Source organism: Nyctibius grandis, chromosome 4, assembly GCF_013368605.1.
Source record: "Nyctibius grandis isolate bNycGra1 chromosome 4, bNycGra1.pri, whole genome shotgun sequence".
Taxonomy (NCBI): domain Eukaryota; kingdom Metazoa; phylum Chordata; class Aves; order Nyctibiiformes; family Nyctibiidae; genus Nyctibius; species Nyctibius grandis.
Window position 1 is genome coordinate 33,046,503 of NC_090661.1, and position 26,353 is coordinate 33,072,855.

At 41.7% G+C, this 26,353-nt stretch overlaps 1 protein-coding gene and 1 long non-coding RNA gene across 4 annotated transcripts in view; both read left to right on the forward strand.

Moving 5' to 3' along the window:
* Nucleotides 1–1,609: 1,609 nt before the first annotated feature.
* Nucleotides 1,610–26,353, forward strand: part of COX16 (cytochrome c oxidase assembly factor COX16) — a 58,057-nt gene continuing 33,313 nt past the window's right edge. For both annotated transcript variants that reach the window (XM_068397880.1, XM_068397881.1), the window contains exons 1-2: nucleotides 1,610–1,719; nucleotides 22,110–22,187. In XM_068397880.1, the coding sequence (XP_068253981.1) occupies nucleotides 1,660–1,719; nucleotides 22,110–22,187 (138 nt within the window). In that variant the 5' untranslated portion in view covers nucleotides 1,610–1,659. The remainder of the gene's footprint in view (nucleotides 1,720–22,109; nucleotides 22,188–26,353) is intronic.
* Nucleotides 2,030–8,585, forward strand: LOC137662017 (uncharacterized). 2 transcript variants are annotated; one of them, XR_011047934.1, is made up of 3 exons: nucleotides 2,160–5,306; nucleotides 6,283–6,399; nucleotides 7,663–8,585. It is a non-coding gene; the product is annotated as an uncharacterized lncRNA (long non-coding RNA). The 2 variants fall into 2 exon arrangements; XR_011047935.1 differs by lacking the exons at nucleotides 2,160–5,306; nucleotides 6,283–6,399 and adding an exon at nucleotides 2,030–2,149.

Genomic DNA, 26,353 nt, shown 5'->3' on the forward strand with positions numbered 1-26,353 from the left:
AGGTGGAATAGCACTGTCTTCACTGCTGGGGATGCTGCAGCAGCTATTGATGCTCACATGGATTTTTCTTCGCTACGCACAGCAGGAGCCTTCGTTTTTTTCCCAAACTATTCACTGCAGGCTTTTCCTCTGCTGGAACGAGCTTGTCTGGGGAAATATGTTCTTTCTGTCACCTTCGAGGTTCTTGAAGGAAACTCCTCCTGAGAGGCTTCCTGTGGCAAACTACCCAGCCTCATGGTAGCACTGAGCTCCTCATCAGCCTCAGGGTTATCTTGAATCTTCTTCTCTGTAGTCTTTTGTTATTTTCTCATTTCTGTGACTTCAGAGGTGACCTTACTGAAGGTGAACTCCTCTTCCCCTTCCCCATACACATCCAAAGGGAATTTTATCTTAGTAGGATAATTCAGGGTCAGGCCCCGGCTACTGCAGTTTTGTGGATGGTGCTTTCATCTCACCATTAGGGACTATGCTGTCATGACTAACTTTGAATTTTTCAGTCCTGGCATACAGACAGACTGAACTGCCACTCATGGATGTAATTACCTTAATATAATAGCACAGTATGCTCATACAATGTTTTGTGATATTAGTGAATGGGCATTCACAGTTACCAAAAGTAATCAACAGTAAGAATAAGAGCATAATGTGTAGCAGCCCTAATCAAAAAATGAGAATGCCACTGTGCTAGGTGTTGTACAGACACCTAACAAAAAGAGCACATTTGCACAAAAAAGCTTCCAGGAGGAATAAATGGTTGGGGAGATTTCATTCCACATGCCACAGATGGCAGATGAAAAAAACGGGCAGAAACCTCAGAGGGGCTTCAGGACAGCACACGTTTCGCAGCCATATAGTCAGATCATGTTAAGCCTCGATTCCCCCCTCAGCACACACATGCTGTTGATGGCACCCCGGCCTTAAATCCTAGCTGCACACTTGTGCAGGCAACAGGATGGCTCCAGCCCCGTCCTTTCCTTCCCAGAGGTACAGTGGAACCTGTATCAGGTCTAAGCACCTTAGCTACGGCTGGTGTAGGACACAGGGACGTGCTCCCCTTCCCCATTTCTTCTCGGAAAAGCCAGAGGGGTGAGTGAAATGGATCACGGCCCAAGCTAGTACCAGGATGCAGGCTGCGTGTGTTAAACATCCGTTAATTCGGAGCTTCTGCGATGCGTGTGTGTGCGTATAACGTAGAAGCACCCTGTGGCTTTATAATCGGTGACTTTACAACGTTTTAGGCTTCTGGGCGTGCTGCACCCCCCCACTCCCAGCCCCGCCGAGGCCTCGGGCCGCAGCCGCCGCGCCAGGCAACGCGCCCGGCTCGCTGCGCGAGTCCGACCGCACGATTTCGTGTGGGTCATTGCAACGAGCGCTCAGCCGTGTCTGAGGAAAGGCGAGTAAGAGCTCGCTAAGCCCGGCCAGGCCGCACAGGCGGCGGCTGGTTGGCGCTGAGCTCCGCCGGGCCCAAGCCCCCTCTTTTTGCCAAACACCCCCCGCGGCACAGAGGGCACCGCGGGACCCGGACACCGGAGCGGAACGCGCTTTCCCCGGTTGCGTTGCCGCGGCGCAGGGGGCCGCTGTGGCGGGCGGACCCGCCCCGCGCCGGAAGTGCTGAGGCCGGGACGGAGGCGGGCGGGCGCTGCCCGGGGAGGGAGGGGGATGGAGCGGCTGCGGAAGGTGTGGCGAGGCCGCACGATGACCTTCGGGGTCCCCCTGTTGGTAAGCACCGCGGGGGTGGGGGGGCACCGGCACCGGGGGGCGCGGCCTGGGGGCGGGCCGGTGCGACGCGAGGCCCCGCCCCGGCGGCACCCCGTGGGGCGAGCGGGCTCCGGGGGTGCCACGGTCCCCTGAGGGGAGCGCACGGCCGGCGCCGCGGGCGCCTGCGGGGACCTTCACCCGTGTGCGGGGGGGCGCTGGGGACAGCGGCGGCTGAACTGATGCTGAGAGGGCAGGGGCGGGGGTGGGCTTTGGGGTAGCTGGTGGCGGGCGCTGCTGTCTGCCGCCCTCCTCAGGACCGGGCCGGGGGAGTGGTGTGTGCCGGGAGAGGGGTTGAAGGGAGGGCGTGAGCCCTGTGCCCCCTGTGCCCGCAGGTTCGGTGGGCCGGGGGAGGGCTATAAAGCATGCTCTTAGCGATATTCCTGACTAGGAGGTGAGGAGAATGCATCGTGGTGTTTTTTCTTTAAAGCGCTGCTTCTGTGTTTGTCTAACTTTCTTTAGCTTTTCAGCGGATTTTAACCCACAGCGGCGGATTTGATCTGGTAATTTGTACATCTAAATAAACAGAAAGAATTTGAGTAAATGAGTTGATACGGTTGTGCTCGAAGTGATGGGTGAGGCATTACTATTTAGAATGGTCGAGATTAGAAAAGATGAATAGAGTCAAAGCGAGAAAACAAAATTGTAGTAGGATGGACACCATAATAGATTGCACTTGCCTTCCTAAGTACCTGTGCACATTAGAGGAAAAACTAAACAACTGAAATGCACTTACGGATAAAAATTCATGAAGGAAGACAAAAGCAGCAGCCAGGACAGTGTGGTTTCTGTTTATGCAATTCACGTCTCATTTTCCATATATACAATTGGTTTAGAAAAAGTAAGCAAATTTCAAGGTGGATAAAGAGTAGGGCAAAGGATAATGTCAACATTTTTATAATCCTACTGGAGAAATTAGTGTCATCCTCCTCTAATCTTCAGCAATACGCCTCAAAATGGAGTGGTCCAAAGAAGGACAGTGACACTTGTTAAGAGTAAAAAGTTTAAGGCCATTTATTTTGAAGTGATGTTACAGAGGTTCTAGAGGAAGGACTTTAAGTGGAGATGTTCATGCAATTGAATACACTGAAGTATCTTTTCTCAAAATACTGATGAAGACATCTGTAAGAAATGAAAACAGATTTTTAAAAAAAAACAAACAAACCAACAAACTCGTGTAATAATACCACAACTGTATGAATCATTTGCATTAGCAACTCCACTCCCTGATATTGCAGACAACCTCTTCACTTTTCATAAAGTGATCATAGTGTTACAGCTGTTTAGATATCCTGCTGCATGCATGTATACCTAAAAGGCTGACCAGAACTTTTCTGCTTTCATGCTTAGGCTGAATTTGTTTTGCTTTCTGATTTTTCATGTCATTTTTTGAGTGCTCTGACATTATTTTTTAGTTTAATAATACCTTTCTTCAGTGTTTAAGGTTGGATGTAGTTTTAGGTCACAGTCCTATTTTTTATGTAATTATTTGAGGTTTACTACTTCTCTTTCAAGATGAGGGGAACCCACGCAGTTTAGTATTCTCCAGCTCAATTTTAACTCCGTAAAAGGTTTGGGGAAAATATTACGTGACTAAATTATAGATACTTAGACGTAGTGACCTAGTGGAGCAAAAAGTCACCATAGGTTTTCAATAATAAGTATATCAGATTTGATATTTGATAGGTTAACTGGTATAGTAGGTGAGGAGATGCCACTGATACACAAGATCTTGACTTTGATAAAACTTTCTACATTACCTTCCCTGTGAGAATTGTCCTTCAGAGAAAGTATGGCAAAGATGTGCTGCTTATCATTTGTGTTCTCAAAGGATTGAAAAAATATTATAAAATGTAGTTTTCAGATGCCTTCCAAATTGAAAGGTATCTTAGGTGGGGTGGGTCCTGGAGAAACAATGTGGGCTGTAATGTTGTGAAAAAACAGACATGTTATTATAAGACACAGAAGCTTGTCAAAAGTAAAGTAAAACATGGAACAGGACTCTTCCAGTCTACTTAAAGTCCTCAGCTGGAGTAATTTTCCAGCTTTGTGGTGTCATTGTAGAGATGATGAAGACAAACTGTAAAGTCTAGAAGAGAGCAACATAAAAGATACAGCAGACCTTCCACCTTTAAGGAATGCTTGAAGGAATAGACTTAAGTTTATTTTAGAAAAGTCTGAGAAGTTCTATACATCATATATTGAGAGTGGTGATTGCTTTTCGTGGCTTGGGAAAGAAGTCCCAAAATAAATAAGCTTTAGATCAGATGTTAGGAAAATATTACTCTTTGTTAGGATAGAGCACTCATGATTCATACTTGGGGTTTTTAAGGAGAGGTTCAACAACCATCTGGCAGCGATAGTATAGATTTTTCTCAGTTCTGCTTCAGTGCTGGAGGTAGGACTTCAGCTTCCTTGGCCAAGGTAGACCTGTGGTTGTCCTTTTGGCCTTCCTAGTGTTTTTGCCGATTTGCCATAGGTCATAGCAGAAATTTTTAAGACTGTTTTCTTTGACTTTGTACTGCCTAATTTCATTCCATTTCTGTTACTGCAGAGCTCTTTCCTCCAGAGACAATATTATACAGAGAAATACTCTATTTCTTTCCAGGGTTTCATGTCTCCCTGCTTTAAAATGATTTTCCCCTGTGAATACTTCAGAATGTTTCTGTGTTGCTGCCCAAAGGCTTCCCAAGGAGGAAGAAAAAAGGAAAATTCATGCAATTTTTGTCAATTCCCCAGCTGTCTATTGAACTCTGAAAGCATCTCTGAAGCTGAACAGAATTGTGCTAAAAGATCAATTATAGCAAAAAAGATACTGAATCTATGCACAGAATCAGAAGGAGCATGCCTTTGTAACCCTTTAAATTCTGCTGAATGTGTTGATAATACTGAAACCAAAGGTTTCGGTTAGATTCGTGCATCCTGTACACACTTTTTTTCACTAGACAGGTACAGGACTTTAATCTTCACTACTACTGGACTTTTCCTCAGTACCATATTTGCTTTTTTACGGGGGAAAAAATCAAATGGCTTTCATATCTTCCCTTCTTACACTGCATATTTAAATGAAGAATCCCTGTGCCACTTTTTCTAAAGGCTCCAAGGTTAAAGAGGTCATAATTCAAAGACAGATGAGTATCTCGTTATACACATGCATGCACAAATATATATTAAAAATATTTCTTACTTTTTAGTGTAAATTCTCTTGATCCTTTGTTCTTTTGGTCTTGGGGCTGTTAGAATATTTCAGTGCAGAAGGCATTTTCTTGATTGATCTTTAAACCTCAAACTGACAACAGCTTTCAGAGTAAGATGTGTACATCACAGTTTTCAGTCATACTTTCTCAGAAGAGAAGAATGTTTCTTTGTGAGCACCAACAAGACTGTAGGGGGTAGGAATTAAACCTGCAGGAAACCTTGATTTGTGAATGTTTCCTTTAACTCTGTAAACTTCGCAGATGAGATATCTCTGCATGGCATAAAACAGTAAGCATGCAAGAGAGAGTGATGTAGCCTGGCATGGAATATCTTAACAGCTTGAGCGCTACAGGGTGAGTAGTCCTAAAGCACTGGTAAAGATGGTAAAACATCTGTGTAGATGTTGCGATGAACTCCAATGAGCTTACAGATGTATCTGTAAAATTTGCTGTTATGATGGAGGGCTGTGCCACCTCTGTGGTAACTTAAACATCTTTGTCAGCTATACTGACATCTCCATTTCCTGTCATGCTAATGGAACTCTTTCCTTATCATGTGAAGCTTAACTTACAAGTTGTCAGGGTACTTGCCTCTGTTATAGAAAAGCTTCAGTCACTGCTGCTTTGTATTCCCTGATCACCTCTACCCGACCAAAAGGGATGTGTCTGTCAATGTCCTATTGCAGCTGTGATGCTTCTGTAAGATCCTGAGAGAACAAAGCTCTTTGGTATTACATCTAGTGGATCCAGTGTCATACCTTTCTTATGAGACACTGAACATGTAAGGTTACTTCTCTAGTGCAGTTAGAATGTTTAAGGGTTGCTGGAAGTAGTTTTTTTCAGACAAGTATAAATGGTGATTCTAGATCATTGAGGAAACATTTTTGGATTCAAAATTGCAAAGCAGTAACAGTTTTAAAACACATGTTAAAACGCTATTATTTCATATGCTCACACCACTTTCTAAAACTCGTGTTTGTGGTTCTGTCCATGTCCAATTCTAGACAAGGATCTTTCGTACTCTTCTTAAGTTGCAAAGTGAATGTATAGATGAAGTTACAGTTCTGCTGTCAACATGTTACAAGGGAAAAATTAAGTTCTGAGGATCCTAAGTGGCATCTTAGCAGACAGAAAATATAATCTGTGGCTCATTTGGTGATTTTTATTGCACAGCTAAAATAAATATGTTGCAGTATATATGTAGGGCTGCAAGTTTCGTATTTGCAGTATGTTGTGTTGCAACATTCTCCATATCTATAGCTGCAGATTTTGACTTAATTTTTCTGGTTTTTTTTTCCCCCTCTTCCTGTAATGACCGTGCTTTTACAAGTACTTTGCTTGTGCATCTCCTTTTCCTTCTGGATCTCATCTTTGGTGTTTTATGTGATATGCATAGTGTTGCCAAAAGAGAAGACGGGGCTAGCTTGGAACAGTGAAAGATTTTTCTGTGAGTGAACATGTTTCTAAAATCTATTTCCATCAGTGTTTATACACACAGACTGTACTACAATGCCATCTACATTGCCGCCTTGAACAGTGCAAGTTTACTTTGATAAACACTTTGTCAAGAGATGCCAAGAGTGCATGTCATGTACAGGACAAGAGAAAAGGTCAGATCAGAGCGAGTCCCTAACAATGCTGCAGCAGCGTGGTCAGTGGTCACCGTTAGAGAATGTCAGTGGCATCTCCAGCCCTTGTTTATGAACCAGTTGTCTCTCAACCTTTTGACAAACAAAACAGAACGCCTTTCCCAGACATGACATCAGGACGTGAAATTTTATGTCTGTGAACTAGTTTTGTTCACTGGTCAAGTCAGTGTCATCTGGAAGGCATGACTGATGCTCGGAAATGTTTTGCAGATATTGTAAAATGGTATTTTGTTGTACTGTGAGTCACTGAAAGTGAAAGTTTTACAGGATTAATGGATAGGGAAACTATGTTTTTATCATTTAAATGTATTTAAATAACTATGTTTCCAAAGAGTTCTTGAAATACAACATTCCTAATTAATTTCATAAAAAGCTGCTGAATTCTGAGTCCTGGGGTGTGCTAAATACAAGGCACACTTCTTCCCACAGTTTCTGGAGGATCTGGCTATAAAAGATTATATGAACGCTGAGAAATATGGAAAATTCTTCTCAGGAGGAATCATGTTTCTGAGATCTGTTGTTGCCATCAGTGTCTATGTGTAGAAGCTGTTTTTACATTATCTTCTGATATTGTATGAAAAAGAATTACTACAATCAGCATTTTTCACTTTTAGATATGTCAGTGTTACTATTAACATCATTCACGTTATCACCTTGAACAATTCATAATATTGAATTGCAGGACTTTTATTAATGTATATTATTTCATGTAACTTTACAATAAAATTTGTCGTATGCAGAACAGTTGATTTAAATGTTAATATGCATTTGAGAGATGAATAGAAGTTAACATTTACCCGTGAGAGGAGAATTCTGACTTCTAATATTTGTAGATAAATTGTGATTGCCTGTAACAGTCCACAGATATTACATTTGCAGCCTAGAAAAGCAATAAAACTGTTTTTAGAATTTTAAAATGGTTTCTCCCAATCAGCAAATCACAGTGTTGCTTTTATGCTTCAGTGACTTATATGGTAAATATTGGGTCTCCAAGTTTACGATATGTCTTCGACTTCTTTTGCGCTTCTGCTTTGTTCATCTGTGTGTGTTCGAATCCACAGCAGAATGTGGAGCGGTTCCAGACAAAACCACCCCCTGGAACTGTTTGTGACAGAGTGGAAGCCAGCATGTTCAAGCTGAAATGGGCTTCTGTGGACTCCGGTTTGTGCAGTCTCAATTAGCTGACTTCCATCTTTCAGATGACTTATCAGGCCTTAAAATTTCTGAGCTCATCTTTTGAATTAGTGCCTTAAACTTTTCTTTTGATTCTTAATCTTTGACTACTATTTTCCAGATAAATGTTAGACAAACACAATTTTGTACTCCAAATTTCGCCTCTGTTTCATTTTAAAACATAAAGAGTGTATTTACATTGTTTAGTGCTGTTAGAATGGACTAATCTGTGAAACGGTTGAGGGCCCCAAGAACAAAGAGGATGTTGTAAATACCTTAGACATTCGACTAACCTAGTTATATAAACAAAGGGAGCCTTTTTTTAATTTAGATGGGTATATCTCACTTCAGACAACTGGGCCTTGAAAAGATAGTTTCTAATTAGGGTGGCTGTATTTCACTTCAGACAACTTGGCCTTGGGAAAACAGAGGCACAGAAACCTAAAGATAAGGGAGTTGCAACAGCTGCCTTGAAGGACACAGCCTACGTGACCTACGTGATCCCTGGACTGAGTTTGCGCAGAAGCAGGGGTCAGTTAGCGAACACAGCGAGGAAGACTATAAGCCTTCATCTGAAGACCCCTGACGACCACCAGAGAAAACGACTGCGCATGCGGAACGGACATTTACATATATTAATGAGTTCCAGGAAATCTCATGACTATGCAAATGAGTTATTGGGAATCTTATGACTATGTATAACTTTATGGTATATAATCTCTGAAAATCTGCAAAATCGGCGGAGCACTCATGGTGGATAATCCCCAGTGCTGCCCAGCGCTGCAATAAAGAATGCCTGCTTAATAACACACTCTGGTGTTATTGAGTTTTCTTTCGGACTCCTTACCCAGCCGCACCTAGCTTCCCACTTCGGTGAGGAAAGTTAGAAAGCAAGGGGGTTTGGAGATCTCCGATTTTTTTTGTGTCATCTGGCACTCAGGGGAACTGAGGTTCTATGTTGAGCCTCAAACAGGAATATAAGTACAGACTTGCCTGTTTTCAATTTGTGTGTTTTGTCCTGCTCTAAGTCGCCACCTCCTTCAAGGGGTGGTGAAGGTAAAGATGTAAGATTAATATTTACTCTATAGTACATTTCATCCCCTGTCCAGTGTTGTCAGTGGGGAAGTCTGACTTGACTAGTAGTGGTTTCTTTTTATGTTCTTTAATGCAGGTTTCAGTTTATTGCTGTTTTGAGCTGGGCCTAACACATCACAAGAACACCAGGTTGCTGTGAGATGTAAACAGTTTCTCATTGTAGTGTACCTTGGCTAGATTTGAACCTGTGAGTAATGGGAATGATAATTTTAATAAGGACTCGAAATTTTGGCTTTTAGAAGCTTATGAAGAAAGAGAAGGTGGTTTTCAGAAACTGCAGCTTGACCACCACGGCAGACTTGGTTTTCAAACAGCTGCAGCTGCTGGGTGAAATTCTCTTGTCATCTGACCAGCCCAAGCAATGTGTGTAATACAAAATGACAATGCTGTGGCTGAAAATGCCCTTTTTCACTAATGCTGACGCTGAGGAACATATGGGTTTCTGTCTCTTCTGCATTGTTCTTAGATTGGTTTCTATTAAATGCATTTTCTGTGCTTTCCAACCTGTTGTAAAATGGACATTTTAATAAACAAGTGTTTTGTTTTCTTCCTAAGACATTGAATAGTAGCATTGAAAGGATATGGACAGTTTTTGTTGTACTCTGGCTTGTAGCTATTCATATTTGCAATCTTTAAAATCATTGCTTTGAAGATAGTCTATACTGAGCCAATTAACCTGATACCTTTGGTCAAGTTTAATATTCTGCACAGAGTTCTACATGCTGTGAAAACTACACTCTTCTGCTTTCTTAGTTGCTGTTGGCTCCAGTTTATATCAGCTGCTCTCCTGGGTAGCCAGCATGGTATCCATGCGGTCATCTACTGGCATGTTTAATCCATTTTTGAATGTAATGCAGTTCAGTCGTTCTACAATTTGTAAATTCTAATATATGCATTAAATCAGTGCATTCTCTTACTTTGTCATTCTTTTGAATGAAATAACTACTAAGGGATGCATAGTTTTGGTTTCTGTTTTCCCTCAAAGGAAGCCTCTGATCTGAACTAAAAATGATTTCCGTTTGTTGCAGACAAGAAGAAAAGGTGGACCCTCTTCTGCTCCTGTCGAGGGTGGGGAGAGGATTTAGTACGTTTCTGAGAAGAAACTTCTGCACTCTTTATTCTCAGCAGTGTCAGCGTTAGAGCCAAGTGCTGGAATGGCTGTGGGAAATACACTCTTCAGAGTTAGAGCTGGCAGAGGGGGGCGCTTCAGGTTAAGATCACTTGCCTGGGTCTTTTCTGGGACTGGCAGTTTGCCTTGCTACTCTAGGGAACAAATAAGAGACATCAGTCTTTGGGGCTGTCAAATTGCCGTCTTTCACCAGTCTTGCACTGCACATACGACAGTTCTTTAAAAAGGAAACCCCAGTGCTTTTTTTTACCATGATCACTGCAAACCAAAATAAAATCATTGCCATGACTGTTCTAGTTTGAAGCTCCTGATGAATAGCTGGAGGGTTTTGCAGGAGCAGCCTTGAAGAAGAGGTTAGAAAATTAACATGTTCCTTCTCCAGTGCTATGTATCATAACATTTTCCACCACTGCATAATCTCTGTTGCCAGCACTAAATACTGCGATTTGGTTAATTTAGGGATTTATGAGAAATGTAATTTTGTAGTCTGGCTTTCAGAATTGGTACCGTAGCAGGAATGGCTTTCTCTAACAACAGGGATGCCTATAATATGGCAAATTGCTGGTACTGCCAGAGAAATAGTGTCTTGTTATTTTGTTAAACCAAGGAACTGAAAATGTCTGCTTTAGATTATGCAGGAAACTAAAAAAGTAGGTATCTGCTGTAAGTCCCAAGTTATTCTGCTGTTATGAGTCCTCAGTGAACATCTCACTGTAGTTGGTGACAAATACAAGTATTTCCCATCCTAAGATGCAATTCAAGGCATCAGTCTGATGCCGTCTGTAACTGATTGCATAATATACTTCCAATGGAGAAGTGAACAAATAGAATTTTTAAAAGAATGTTATTAAAGAGAATTTTGTGTCATTTTTTTACATAAAACATTCATGGAGGTTTCTGAGTGTGTGTGACAGATGGTGCTCTTATGTCACGTCCTATCTTTCATTTTGTTTTGCAACATGCAAGTCTTCCATGCATGCATAATTGCATTACAAATTATAGGGTGTTTTTTTTTGTGTACTCACTGAAACATAAAGGAATAATCCAATGTGAGATCTTTAATGGGGGGTAGTGTTAGCACTGCTGTTAAGCTGCTTGCTTTGGTGTTAAGTGCTGACTAACTAGTATGTTTTATGATTTTTGCCTTCTTAAGGTAAACTTCAGGTGTAAAGGAAAAAGTGAGAAGTTATTGTCATCTCTTCAGTCTGCTGAATGCATTCAAGTAACTAGACAGATGATGTTCACTACATAACAACATTTTTTACTCCACATTCTGGAGCGTATAAAATGAATAGTTCCCTCACAATGAAAAAATGCAGGTATATTTGAACTTTCCAGCTTGAGTACTCTTTCGATGCCAATGCCTTGATATTTTATAATGTCAGTCAAGTATCTGTATGATTCTAAAATTAGATTGAAGAAAAATATATCTTAATTTTCATTATATGTGGCATTACTTTTCCCCTTTCAGTTAACTGGAGAATGAACTTGAGCCTGACTTCGTTAGAATATTGACTGCCTAACTGTTTTATTTATATGGCATCCTGAATAGCTGCTACTGTCTCTCTTGTGTCTGGACTGGTGGATGGAACATACTGGACTTTGCTGTTGCCCTTGGCTTACATTAAGCAAATTAATCCATTGTAGTGCTTTTTTAACTGTAGAGTGTTTTGCAGGGAATGTAGAGATTATTTTACAGATTAGGAAACTAGAAAGGTATGTGAGATGTACAGAATATTCAAAGCCAACAAGCTGATAATGTTGCTGGAATTTTTAACTCAAGTCTTATCCCACTTCTGTTTGTTCTGACTGGTGACTCTTGATGCTTCATTGTTGTTTGTTTGTATGCATTCTTCTCTTTAAATACAGTTAACTTAATTGAAGGTAGTGAGGGCATCTTCCATCATAAAGCAATAAAGAGAAAGGAAGCGCTTAAACCAAGACTAATATTTCTACTCAATGCATTGTCAGTCACTGAGTCCTCTACTACCTTTAATGCTATTACAGTTGCATAAACTCATCTATACCATCTCTTGTTGGCATTTGAACACAGTTTTCAAAAATCTGATTGACTGAATAGCTGTCCATTGCTGCTCTGGCTTGTGTAGATGAAAGTAATTCATGCTCAGGGTTGTCAGCTAACTGTATTGACATGCTGTTGGTTGGTTAAATAAGTGCTGAATATGACTGATTCTGGTCTGGTTTTACAATGAAGTCTTAGACAACATGTTTGGTTCTTTAGAACATTGGTCAAGTAAAACTGTAAACATATTATTTATACTTTGTGTGTATTCTGTACTTTTGAAAATTATTTAATCTTAATCCTAACCTTCCAGCATTACACTATGTAATATTTCAGTGGCATTTATAGTTTCTTACAGCATCAATATACTTTGACTCTGACACAGCCTAACTGATGTTTCATCATAAGATAAATGAACCATTACTGTATTGGAGGTTTAAGGGCAACTATACTGGTAATGCCTGGTAAGCGAAATATGCCAACTTGCCAGACTAGTTATACTGCTTATGCTGTATGAAGAGCAAAAGTACATCAGAAAACAAGTGGGTTTTTTCCCTTCAGTAGTATAAAGGTGATGTGAGTAAAATTACAGTCTCGGGCCAAAACCTGTCTAAAGGAACTGAGAAGTGTGTGTGTATTAACTTGTTTATCATGTGTATAGCTGCAAATGTAAAATGCACTGTATGGTTGCTGTCAAACAAGTGATAGGATGTGATGAGACAAAATGAGTAGCACATGACTTATTTCATGCAACAACCTTCTACTTGATTTCTCTTATTGTACACTACATAGTTTTAAGTCATCAAAGCTGAAGAATGTAATATTTCTTTTTTAGCTTGGAGTTGGCTTTGTAAGCCACAGTGTACCTTTTCATTATGTTAAATAATAGTTGGGTTATGAGGAACAGGCCACTTAAAGGTCTTCCACTTGTTCATATTGCATCTCGTAGTGGTATATACTTCATGCATGTTTGCTGTTGGGCAAACTAATTTTTCATTAATGTCACAAGTAATTGCTACTTTCTGCCTAGTTTAACAACTGTGTACTGAACTGTTTCTAGTGCAGTTTCTTTTGCCCCACCATAGCCACTCTTTGACAACATGCTAATATACGCAAAGGCAATAAGGTGTGGTTTGTAACAGCCATAAACTTGTCTATAGCACTTCTGATATCTGTTCATTAGGACATAAGTTTGTTAAGTTAACTCAGTGGCTGTCAGTTAACATAATACTTAAGAAATTAAAGAAGATCAGCTAATGAAAACTTATGCTGAGGTGTCAACCATATTAAAATTCAATTATAGTCTGATCCTTCAGACTTTCAGCATTATGTGTTACCATATCTTCAGCTGACAAATCTTCTGCTTTGATTGAATAAATCTTGAATAATTTTCAGGTTCTTTTTAACCATTTTGAATACTTGTCACGGTTTAAAGCTGGGCCGGCTATTAACCCGGTGGCAGACGCTCTCTGTTAACCCTCCCCCCCACCCCACCCTAAGGGAAAGGGAAAAGGGAGAGAGACTTACGGGTTGGAAAATTAAAACAGTTTTAATAAACTATAGTAATGAAACAGAGTATAATAAGAATAATAGAAATAATCAAATATATACAAATATATACAAAACCAAGATCGAGAGCTTGGAAATCCTCCTCAGGCAGAGTTGCTCCCCCCAGCACAGGCAGAGGGGAAAATGCAGTAGCTCCCCCTGCCATCACACCTGCAGGCTTTTAACTGGAGAATTGGCAAAGCTGGTACCAATCAGTGGGAGACAGGAGGGCCCCTCCCTCCTGGGCCCCACCTCCAGGAGGCAGTGGGTTAGTGATAAATAGGAAAGTGAGAATGACGTGTATGGGATGGAACATCTTGCTGGTCAATCCTGGGTCACCTGCCCTGTCCGCTTCTCCCCGCAGGTGTGACCCCCCTTCGGCTCTTCACTCATAAGCAGTGAGGAATTTAGCAGTGACCTTGGTTTTTCTAAGACTAATTGGCCTGGTTTGGGCCAAACCAGGACATTCCACCCCTTATTCCATACCATTCACATCATACTCAGATCACCACTACCTTTTCATTTTCAAATATATATACACATATCACTAGTTTATGATTCATCTTTATGCAAAAAATTTCATCAAGTTCATTTAGTTCAGGATTGTGGGTTTCCATCTGGCTAGCAGTCTCTCAGGGCAGGAGACATGGTATGAGTTTTGTCACGGTTCATGCCCACGGGTTGTAGGTTCAAGATGTCAGTCTTGAGGAGGTTACTGGACGCCACTTGCAGCTAGCTCCGGTCTCATCACCACTGTCTTAACCTGAAAGACACTTATGAACACTCTTAGTATTATGCAGCAACAACATACAGTTCAGAATTAAGTAGTCTCACCCAGAATCAGATCACCTTCAGGGACACATCGGTCTTCACCATCTTGCAACATCACCCACCAAGTACATCCAGGTCCCTGAGCAAAAGCAGTCCCACGAATGGGTTTACCTTTGCCCGTTGCAGGAAGAATCCAGACAGTTTTTCCCAATAGATTCCTTTCATGCACCACAGGGACTTTATCTCCTTCTACTGTATGTAGAAGGTCTGACTGAGCAGGGCCAGCTCGATTGATAGATCCCCTGGTGTTAACTAACCAGGTAGCTTGTGCCAGATGCTTATCCCAGTTTTTAAAGGTTCCACCCCCCATTGCTTTCAGGGTAGTTTTTAACAGCCCATTATACCGTTCAATTTTCCCAGAGGCTGGTGCATGATAGGGGATGTGATATACCCATTCGATGCCATGCTCTTTGGCCCAGTTGTCTATGAGACTGTTTTTGAAATGAGTCCCATTGTCCGACTCAATTCTCTCTGGCGTGCCGTGTCGCCACAAGATTTGCTTTTCGAGCCCCAGAATAGTGTTCCGGGCAGTGGCATGGGGCACAGCGTATGTTTCCAACCATCCGGTGGTCGCCTCCACCATGGAAAGCACATAACATTTACCCTGGCGGGTTTGAGGGAGTGTGATATAGTCAATTTGCCAGGCCTCCCCATATTTATATTTCAACCACCGTCCCCCATACCACAAAGGTTTTAACCGTTTGGCTTGCTTAATTGCAGCGCAAGTTTCACAATCATGGATAACCTGTGCAATAGAGTCCATGGTTAAGTCCACCCCTCGGTCACAAGCCCATCTATATGTTGCATCTCTCCCTTGATGACCTGAAGTGTCATGAGCCCACCGAGCTAAAAATAGTTCACCTTTATGTTCCCAGTCCAAATCTATTTGGAACACTTTAGCAGCTTGATCTGCTCGTTGGTTGTTTTGATGTTCCTCAGTTGCCCAACTTTTAGGTACGTGAGCATCTACATGACGTGCCTTCACAACTAGTTTCTCTAGCCGAGCAGCAATATCTTGCCACAATTCAGCAGCCCAAATAGGTTTACCTTTACGCTGCCAGTTGCTTCGCTTCCACTGCTTTAACCACCCCCACAAGGCATTTGCTACCATCCATGAGTCAGTATAAAGATACAGCCTTGGCCACTTTTCTCGTTCAGCAATGTCTAAAGCCAGCTGGATGGCTTTTACCTCTGCAAATTGACTTGATTCACCTTGTCCTTCTGTGGCTTCTGTGACTTGTCGTATGGGACTCCATACAGCAGCTTTCCACTTCCGATGCTTTCCTACAAGATAGCAGGATCCATCGGTGAACAGGGCATACTGCTTCTCATCCTCTGGTAGTTCATTATATGGTGGGGCTACTTCAGCACGTGTCACCTCCTTTTCTGGTAGCATTCCGAAGTCTTTGCCTTCTGGCCAGTCCATGATCACTTCTAAGATTCCTGGGCGATTATGGTTTCCTATTCGAGCCCTCTGTGTAATTAATGCAATCCATTTACTCCATGTAGCATCAGTTGCATGATGGGTAGTGGGAACCTTACCCTTGAACATCCAGCCTAGTACTGGTAATCGAGGTGCCAGGAGAAGTTGTGCTTCAGTACCAATTACCTCTGAAGCAGCTCTAACTCCTTCATATGCTGCCAGTATCTCTTTTTCAGTTGGGGTGTAATTGGCCTCGGAGCCCTTGTATCCTCGACTCCAAAATCCTAGGTGTCGACCTCGAGTCTCCCCTAGTACTTTCTGCCAGAGGCTCCAGGTAGGACCATTGTCCCCAGCTGAGGTGTAGAGCACATTTTTAACATCTTGTCCCGTACGGACTGGTCCAAGGGCTACTGCATGCACAATCTCTTGTTTAATCTGTTCAAAAGCCTGTCGTTGTTCAGGGCCCCACTGAAAATCATTCTTCTTTCTGGTCACTTGATAAAGAGGGCGTACAATCTGGCTGTAATCCGGAATATGCATTCTCCAGAAACCCACAACGCCTAAGAAGGCTTGTGTTTCCTTTTTGTTAGCTGGTGCGGACATAGCTGTTATTTTGTTGATCACCTCTATCGGGATCTGGCGACGCCCATCTTGCCATTTAATCCCTAAAAACTGGATCTCCCGGGCAGGTCCCTTGACCTTGCCTCTTTTTATGGCAAAACCAGCTTTCAGAAGAATTTGGATTATTTTCTCCCCTTTGTCAAAAACTTCTGCTGCTGTATCACCCCACACAATGATGTCATCAATGTATTGCAAACGTTCTGGAGCTCCACCCTTTTCTAGTGCAGTCTGGATCAGTCCATGGCAAATAGTAGGACTGTGTTTCCACCCCTGGGGCAGTCTATTCCAGGTATACTGGATACCTCTCCAGGTAAAAGCAAACCGTGGCCTGCACTTTGGTGCCAAAGGAATAGAGAAAAATGCATTAGCTATGTCTAGGGTGGCGTACCACTTGGCTGCCTTTGACTCCAGTTCATATTGAAGTTCTAGCATGTCTGGCACAGCAGCACTCAGCGGTGGCATAACTTCATTTAGGCCACGATAGTCCACAGTTAATCTCCATTCTCCATCAGACTTTCGCACTGGCCATATAGGACTATTAAAGGGTGAGCGAGTCTTGCCAATCACTCCTTGATTTTCTAATTGTCTAATCAGTTTATGAATGGGGATCAAGGAGTCTCGATTGGTGCGATATTGTCGTCGGTGCACTGTCGTTGTAACAATTGGCACCTGTTGTTCTTCAACCTTCAGCAACCCCACAACAGAAGGATCTTCTGAGAGGCCAGGCAAGGTAAACAGCTGTTTAATGTCCTCAGTCTCTACAGCTGCTATACCAAAGGCCCATCTATACCCTTTTGGGTCCTTAAAATACCCTCTCTTGAGGTAGTCTATGCCAAGGATGCACGGAGCATCTGGGCCAGTCACAATGGGGTGCTTTTTCCATTCATTTTTAGTTAGGCTCACTTCGGCCTCCAATACAGATAACACTTGAGATCCTCCTGTTACTCCTGAAATACTGATAGATTCTGTCCCTTTATGATCCGATGGCATTAGGGTGCACTGTGCACCAGTGTCTACCAGGGCTCGATATCTTTGTGGTTTTGATGCGCCAGGCCATTAAATCCACACAGTCCAATAAACTCGGTTGTCCCTCTCCTCCACCTGGCTGGAGGCAGGGCCCCCCTAATTAAGAAATGGATTCATGCTGCTCACAGGGACTGGACCTTCATTTCTCCTATTCACACTTGGGAAAAAGGGATTTGAGGCCCATCTACCCTGACTGGGGTCCTGCTCACTGGTAACTGGAGCAGCCATCCTTCTAGAAAAATTCTCTCTGGTATTTCTTTAGCTTGCAACTCACGTACTCGTGCCTGTAGGGTACTGGTAGGTTGTCCATGCCCTCTGCTCATGTCCTCCCCATAACCACGCAGGGCAAACCACAGGATACCTCGTGATGTGTTCCGTTTCCTTGGAGCTGGTCCTGTAGGAGAGCGTTTTCTCCTAACAGCTGCAACGTGCGCCTGTGTAGGTAGAGAGTCAAGTTTATTCTCGATCATGGACAGTTTGTCTGACAGTTGTTTAAATGAGTCCTTGTTTTCCTTAGTCAGTTTTTCCACAGCCGAGATGCGTGCCTGCAGTGGGGAAGAAATACTATCTTCATACTGTCGCATACAGTTAGCCATTTCACCCACACTAGGTCGTGCCATAGCATCTTCTCCCCATACTAATATTGACAATGTATGGGTATATGTCGGTGGAGCATTCTTCACAGCCTTCCGGAACATGGATTGGTTGCATTCCACTTCATCAGGACCTACAGGATCTACGATGTCCCGTGGGTGTCTATAAATGATCTCTTGCACAGCTAGTTCTCTAAGGCAGTTAATACCTTTTTCTATAGTGGTCCATTTGCTTAGGTGGCTCATAACATCATCTTTATAGGGATACCTGCTCTTTACAGCTGACAAGAGTCGCCTCCAGAGACTGATAGTGTTTGACTTTCTTGCGAGCGCCTTATCAATACCACTATCTCTGGACAGGGATCCCAACTGTCTGGCTTCTCTGCCATCTAATTGCATGCTATCTGCCCCATTATCCCAGCATCAGAGCAACCAGGTAATAATAGGTTCACCGTCATAACGGCTGAAGTCTTTCCTTATATTTCTCAGGTCCTTCAGGGATAAGGAGTGGTAGGTTATCTCTATGTCCGAGTCCTCCTCCTGTGATAGTTCTGCTTTAGAAGGACCTTTCTTCTGTGATGGGTCTGCTTTAAAAGGACGATCGAGGAAACCCCCATCTGTGTCAGGCCCTAACTCTGCCTGAGAAGGGCCCTCACCTGGGTCATATGATGGCTCTGCCTTAGAAGGCTCTGAGTCATCATCCTTCTCTTCACAAGCTGATTTCTTTTGGTATTTCTTCCTGGTTACAGGAGCAATTGGTACAGATTTGATAGATGCTGGGGTCTGAGTAGATGCAGTGGCTGTTGTGGGAGTGCTGAGACTTGTTAGAGTCTGAGTAGCTGCAGTGGCCATCTTGGGGGGTGTAGCAGCTGTGGTGCAGGCTGCTGAGGTTTCAGTGGGTTTAGTGGCTGTAGCAGCAGCACACGCTGTAGGATCTGAGGTGGCTGCATAACACCTACAACTGTCCCTGCACTGATATTTAATCTTATCCCACATCAGAAACACATTCAGGACAACCGAAAATAAAAACATGCCACCTAGACAGCACCACCCTAATTTCGCAAAATCTAGTGGAATCAGCTTGGCAGAAAAGGAGAAGGTACTATTTCCCGAAGTAAAACCGGAAGTGTAATCATTAACAGAATCAGCTAAAGGACGCCTGGAGCGTGCAGATGAAGTCGCTGCTACTGATTCGCGATTAAAGCTGCCCATCGTTGTGTCATAGAGATAAGAGATCGGAATATTAACTGCCTAGTTTATCACAGCATAAATCAGTATCAAACCCCATACCAAAACAATACATTTTGACCAGCGCCCACTGCTAAACTGCATGTAAACATTCATAAGAAGCAAGCAATAAGACAGTGCCCATAGCAGGTGCCATCATTGCAATACTCAACTGTGGAAGAAACTCTATAAAAAGACGAGATAACACAGCATTCAAAAATGACATCACCATCTTCACTATCTGTTTTAATTATCAACCCCTCATAAATCTCAAAGGAAGAAATCTGTTACTCTCTCAGCTGAGCTCTCTGGGTCTCCTCCCACCAGAGCCAGGATTCAGCTTATCAGAGCAACCTGTTGGAGCTTCTTTCGAGCCCCACGTTGGGTGCCAATAAATCGGTCATGGTTTAAAGCTGGGCCGGCTATTAAACCTGTGGCAGATGCTCTCTGTTAACCCTCTCCCCCCCACCCCACCCTAAGGGAAAGGGAAAAGGGAGAGAGACTTACGGGTTGGAAAATTAAAACAGTTTTAATAAACTATAGTAATAAAACAGAGTATAATAATAATAATAGAAATAATCAAATATATACAAATATATACAAAACCAAGATCAATAGCTTAGAAATCCTCCTCAGGCAGAGTTGCTCCCCCCAGCACAGGCAGAGGGGAAAATGCAATAGCTCCCCCTGCCATCACACCTACAGGCTTTTAACTGGAGAATTGGCAAAGCTGGTACCAATCAGTGGGAGACAGGAGGGCCCCTCCCTCCTGGGCCCCACCTCCAGGAGGCAGTGGGTTAGTGATAAATAGGAAAGTGAGAATGACGTGTATGGGATGGAACATCTTGCTGGTCAATCCTGGGTCACCTGCCCTGTCCGCTTCTCCCCGCAGGTGTGACCCCCCTTCGGCTCTTCACTCATAAGCAGTAAGGAATTTAGCAGTGACCTTGGTTTTTCTAAGACTAATTGGCCTGGTTTGGGCCAAACCAGGACAATACTTTATTTTCTCTTTCCTGTTATTCTTTCTTACCAAAACATTGACATGTGAAAAAGGCTTTTTTTTCCCCCTTTATATGAATACCTTTTTTTCTGTTGTGTATTTTGATGATTCAATATTTGCAAGAGCATCATTGATTCCTTGAACTGTTATGATACAAGTATGGTGCCATCTAGTTTTTGGTAGGTCAAATTTCTGGTTGCTGAAAGTTAACTTGCTACCACATGATGATTTTCTGATTGGCTTTCTGAAAGCAGAGTTCTGTGGCCTAGCAGCTGGATGTTCGTGTCAAAAAATTTTGGTCTATTTGTTTCAAATTATCAGCTAGATTCTTAGGCTTATCGAACGGGCCAGGCCAGACAGAGAGTGTGGAGCCTTTAACTCCTGGCTATTGGTGAAGGGTTCCCTGTTCTGTGAACAGAGCACATTAGTTCCTGAGTGCCAGTCTGTAACACACCAGCATCTAAGTGTGTGTGGGGAGTGTGTTCACATGGTTGTGAGTAGTTTTACCTGCTTGATAGGAAATCATGTAGTCTTGCAGGTTTTAGCAGGAATAAATGTAGAAGGCTTTTTTTTAAAAAAAAAAAAAAATTCCATTGAATGAATATGGCTTTGTGGCCTCAGTGACCTGAACTTCAGATAGCATACTTTTTGGACAGAACATATGTTTTGACTACCTATGCAGCATAATTATAACAATTCTTGGACACAGGCCATTGTTGCAAACCTAATATGTAGCAAGAAATCAGCCAGCATTGTGTAGACAACAGTTACCAGCGCAGCAACAGCCTGTAATGAAGGAGTGTAACAGCAATGTGGTGTGATAAAATAGGGTGGTGTTGGGGTTTGTTTTTTTTTTTTCCCACTCAGGTCTTAGAGCTTCCTTATGCTTCCACCTTCCTTTAGATATGCATCTCTAGATGTGAAGCCTTTTGGCCTCCTGTGCATCTGCCTTAACAGAGAACAGCAGACGGAGTCTGTCAGGTCAGAGCAGGAGCAAGAGGCCTGATTCTTCCACAAAGTAGCTAGATTTCTAAGCTAATTTTCAAATCCTTAATGGCGTTTGTTAACAATACTTCATCTTTTGGTTGATCTGCCCTTTTTTAATGGGAAAAATACATAGACAGGTTTATGATACCCTCTGTCATAAGAAAGAATAATTTAATTATTTCTTTACATGGATATGAAAGTTCCCCCTCCCCGCCCCCGCTATTTCTCCCTTTATTATTCTTGTCCATAAGCTTCACAGGTGTGGAGGGAATTGCAAGACAACTAAGGAGGCAATAATAAAAGTGCAGGTGTGCCGGATATGATTTCTTAGCCTATGTGATAATGAATCATTGAACTACAGCTTCAATCAGCTGGTCTGTTCAGAAGCTTAATTAGATCTCTTACCCACAGACATCAGAGTAAGTCCATGTGGCATTGTTACTTCCCTGTTGAGTTTGAAAATGATGAGAATAAATCCTGTGGCGGTGAGGTAGAGGTTCCTTTGCTGCACTTATGTCAGGAAGCCATATGGGGAGGGAAAAGAAGGGGTAAGAGGAGAGGAGGTCCCTAGAAAATGTGAGTCATGAAGCAGCTGTGTTTGTATGAAGGAGGAAATTTGTGAAGTCCAGGCCCAGAGAGTGGAAGAAGGCTCTGACTTTACATATATTCCCTCTTCTCTTATACATATATTCAAATTTATTATTTTCTTCAGTTCTTGGTGTTTCTGTTGGAAGTACAGTAGAGTCCCTTGGTAAATGAACTGGGTCAATATGCAAAGTGTTCTTTTTCATAGTAGTCCTAACACGTCTGTTTTCATTTTGTTGTTTTTCAGCTATATCTTGTTGGAGGATCTTTTGGACTCCGTGAATTTGCTCAAATAAGATACGATGTCCACAAACTACATGGCAAGGTAGTTGGAATGGTTTCCTTTACTTTTCCTTTTCATTTAATTTCATTTAATTTTGCTTATGTACTGTCTTGTAAAGGATTGCTAGGACAAGCAAACTGTTGGTATTGGGGATTTGCTTTTTACCACTGGGCTACAGCTGAGGCTCTTAGGCAGGGAGTAGTGTAGGTAACAATAAAGGGGCTGACATCATGATGAATCCTTTTGCTGTCTGTGAAACAGATCAACGTAAGTAATAGAAAAATTTTGTTCCTTTGGTTGATTATAAGTGGCAATTCTGAATCCCAACAAAGAAGTGTAACACATCCAGAAGGAGGTTATTACAAAGATATGGTATCTGATTTAGACTAAGAAAACTGATATTTTAAAAGGTCCTGTTTTCAAACAGTACTTGGCATTGAGTATATAATGTTAGATGGTTTTCGGGGCTTGGCTTTGCATTGACTGATATAAGCAAGTACCTTTAACACTGTGCTACATCCTGTTCTTTAAGCTCTGTGAAATAAACAGGAGCTAGCCTTTTCTCAGTATGTCAGAATGTACTATATGGAAGAAGCCTGCTTTTAAATGAACTGAAAACCTTCTGCATGAGGGAAGATTGCTTACTGGTGCTACTTGCACCTCCAAGGGTAATGCTAGTTCAGATTGTATAGGAAATGATCTGAAAGGAGCATGTCAGTTCAGCAGAAAGTAATATTGGCTTGCTTTTCTTAACTTTGCAATATGCAGGTCTGCCATTGCAATGCAGAGAGGCATTCTGGTCTCAGTGCTGCTGACTTGCAGGTGGCATGAAGCTTTTTTAAAGACTATTGGCACTTTATATAAAAAATATTTGTGTAAGACTCTAGACACTGTGGCTTTCTACTGTGGTGAAATCTTTAAGATCCTGAGCTGTTGAGAGTTTGGAGATCCCCTTGTTTTGTCTTAGACTCTTGTTGTGGGCCATCTAAATTACTTCAATCATTCCTCTTTGTTCCTTGTGTTGCATACCTAGCTGCGGCCTTTGAAGCACCACGTGTCCTGCTCCTGCTCAGTCCCGTTTTGACATAGCCCATAGACAGGGGAGAGTAATCTTACAAATCTTTTTTCCAGTGCTGTCTTCTGGGTAGTTATTTTCTACCAGTCCTGGGCTTTTAGGAACAGTTGGAGCCTTTAAGTTTTTCTCCAACTGGATGGGGATCACAACAGGGGCAAGAATTTGCTTGTTGTGTTTCTGTCAGGTTTTTTGTCAGATTCATACCCAGTGAATTACATTTGGCCTCCATGATCTGTGCTGTAACTGCAGCCCAGGGAAAAATAGTTGTGCTCGTTCAGATCTATGAGGCCCCTTGTCCCAGCATTTATAAACAAGTGAAACATCATCAAATTAGACAGTAGTACATGAAAGCTCTGAGGGGAAGCTGCTATACCCTGGAGTTCCTAAGCTCTGAAAAGCTAAGAGGACATCTGGATTCTGCTGTGACTGGTATTACTTAAGGCTGAAGCATCTCTTTTGTGTTTTCTTTTTCTTTTCATTATGATTTTATTTAGGAATAGATGAAACTTAAATAAAGAACAATGCAGTGTTGGCTGAGAACTAGCAACAGCAACTTTGGGCTTGTTTGTAGACAGACATATCAAAGCAATGTGTTCCATTAGTTTCTGTTTCTATGTCCATAAAAATAGACTTAAGAACCATTCTAATTCATTAAATAAGATGCAAAAAGACATTATAATGTATTTTAACTGCTACAGAGAAACAAACCTAGTTTAAAATGTACATGAAACTCAAAAAAAGAACATTAAGTTAAAAATGCTATTAAAAATCCTGATGGTCATAACATCTGTTTAATTTTTTACTGGTTAAAATGTTTCTGTGTTGGAGTAGAATCTGCTTTTCTCATATAACACACTTTGACTAGCATAAGTCCTTATCAAAACAGGGACAAGTGCTCCTTTTGGGGGGTTGGGCAGTTATATGCAAATTGCAATAGGTAATAAAGTAAATAGGGTTTTTTGTTACAGTTGCTCCTTCGGAATATAACAATGTTTAATTAAATAACACTTTTCATACAAGGACCTCAAAAGACTTTCACAGAATTTAAATGAATTAAGCTTCATAGCTTTACTGTTAGAAAAGGCACGGTTATTATTTCCATTTTACTGCTGAAAAAATGGAGGTTGTAAAAAGTTAAACAATCCATCCAAAAGTAGGCTAGGATTTGCAATACCTGAGTGCCTATATTTTTTGATCATGTTTTAAGGATGTGCAAACTGTATGCCCCTTTTTGCAAGCATGACTCCTAAACTTGTTTTCTTGCTAATTCAACTGCTAGATAGACCAGACTTAGATGATCCTTTTGTGGTATCTCTCTACTACATTTCAAATGCTAAACTATGATCCCTTCCTTTCAAAAGTATTTGTCCTTTTCCTTTTTTCAATCTAACCGTTCTCATTGTGCTGAGAGGGAAACCATGTTAGTAGGCAAGTTCTCAGTTGACAGTGGTATTTCAAAGGAAGCGTTATAGTAGAGCTAGTGTCTGTGTTTCAGTAACAAAGGGGTTAACTGCCACTTTCTCTTTGTATTCTTGTGGGTGAATGAGCAAAATCTGCATTAGTGATAATGCCTATGTTATTAATGTCAAACTGGCTTTTGAAGAACGTTCCTTGGTAAAGGAATTAAAATTCAAGAGAAAATTGTGGTTTGGACTTTTGGGGGAGTATGCTTTTTATGGTGATGCATTGGGCTGGGGCTAGAATTAGGGCTGGGTGAGAGACAGAGCCTAGAGCTGTAGCTGGAGTAGGGCTGGGAAGGGGCTGCAAAAGGAATTCTGTCCTATTGTTCATTTGAGCTGTGGCTTGGGATCTTGGGCTAAGGCTCAGCTGACGTGCAGGATAGAGAGACAGAGCCTAGAGCTGCAGCTGGAGAGGGGTTATTAACATCTCGAGAATAGATGTTTTATCCATTCGGAATAGCATCTTTGGATATCAGGGCTTTGTATATTCCCGTCTCTTACAAAAGCAAAAAACCATTTTGGGTACACCTTAATTTACTCAGGATACCTAAATCAGTCATATTCCCTCAGCACAATGAATGTTCTGCTTTTAAAGCAAACTTATGCTGAGACTCTTATTGATGTAAATGCCTGTTTATGCTAGTCAGAATTCTCCTGAAACTAATCAAAGATTCTCCATTATCTATTGTTACCAAAATGTCCATTAATGGAGAAATCATTCGGTTAGGTAATTGCTCCTTTTCTGGGAAGAATTTATGTAAATCAAAATTGGTTACAGAAAACCAGGTATGCTTACGGGAAAATCATATGGAATTAATGAAGAAGAAATGAGTAGGTTTGTATAGGCATCGTTCCAAATGCCTTTGTTCTCAAATGGAAAACTAGAGTCTTTCTTTGTCTTACTTCTCATTGTGTATGTAATTGAATAGAGATGCTTATTTAAGGAGGTTTTTTTACAGAAAATGTGACTTTGTTAAATATACAGAAAATGTTTCCTTTCAAGTATTTATAATAAATTATTTTTATTTACTGTGTTCATTGTTGTCATTCAAAGCATGATAGAGACTTGCTGATTGAGATCTGATTTTAGATATAAGAATCCTGGACATGTGGAATGGCTGATAGTTACTGTAGATAGTTGAAGAGAAGCAACTTATTAACTCTCTGGGAAAATCTAGGCTTTTAGGCTATCAGCAAACCATTTAGACTAATAAAATAGAGTTTGTAAGCTCCAAAACTGCTTTGTTGAATAAGTATTATTGTGAGGCAGGTTCTCAGAGTGTAGGGAGGGGATAGGACTGAGCAAGTTCCTCCAGGGTAACATGCAGCAGAAGCACTTCTAGGAAGGCTAGAATCTCTAGGTCATTTTGTCAGGAAACAAAACATCAATTAGCCTTTGAAGTCTGCAAATAGTTCCTGCTGTGGATTATGTGGGACAGTGTTACTATACTGACCTCTTCAGTGTTTACAAACTATGTAGGTCCTGTTCACTTTTCCTTTGTCCTATGCAAAGTGAATGCACCCCAAAAGTAGAATGCTAAGAAATGAGAATAATAATGTTTCTGTCTTCCTGAGGCAGAAAGTAGAGGCAGTGAAGGGTCAAAATGACAGAAGTTCTATCTTTTCTTTTACGTGAGTTTTACCTTTGGATTGGCTGTTGTGCGTTAAAATAC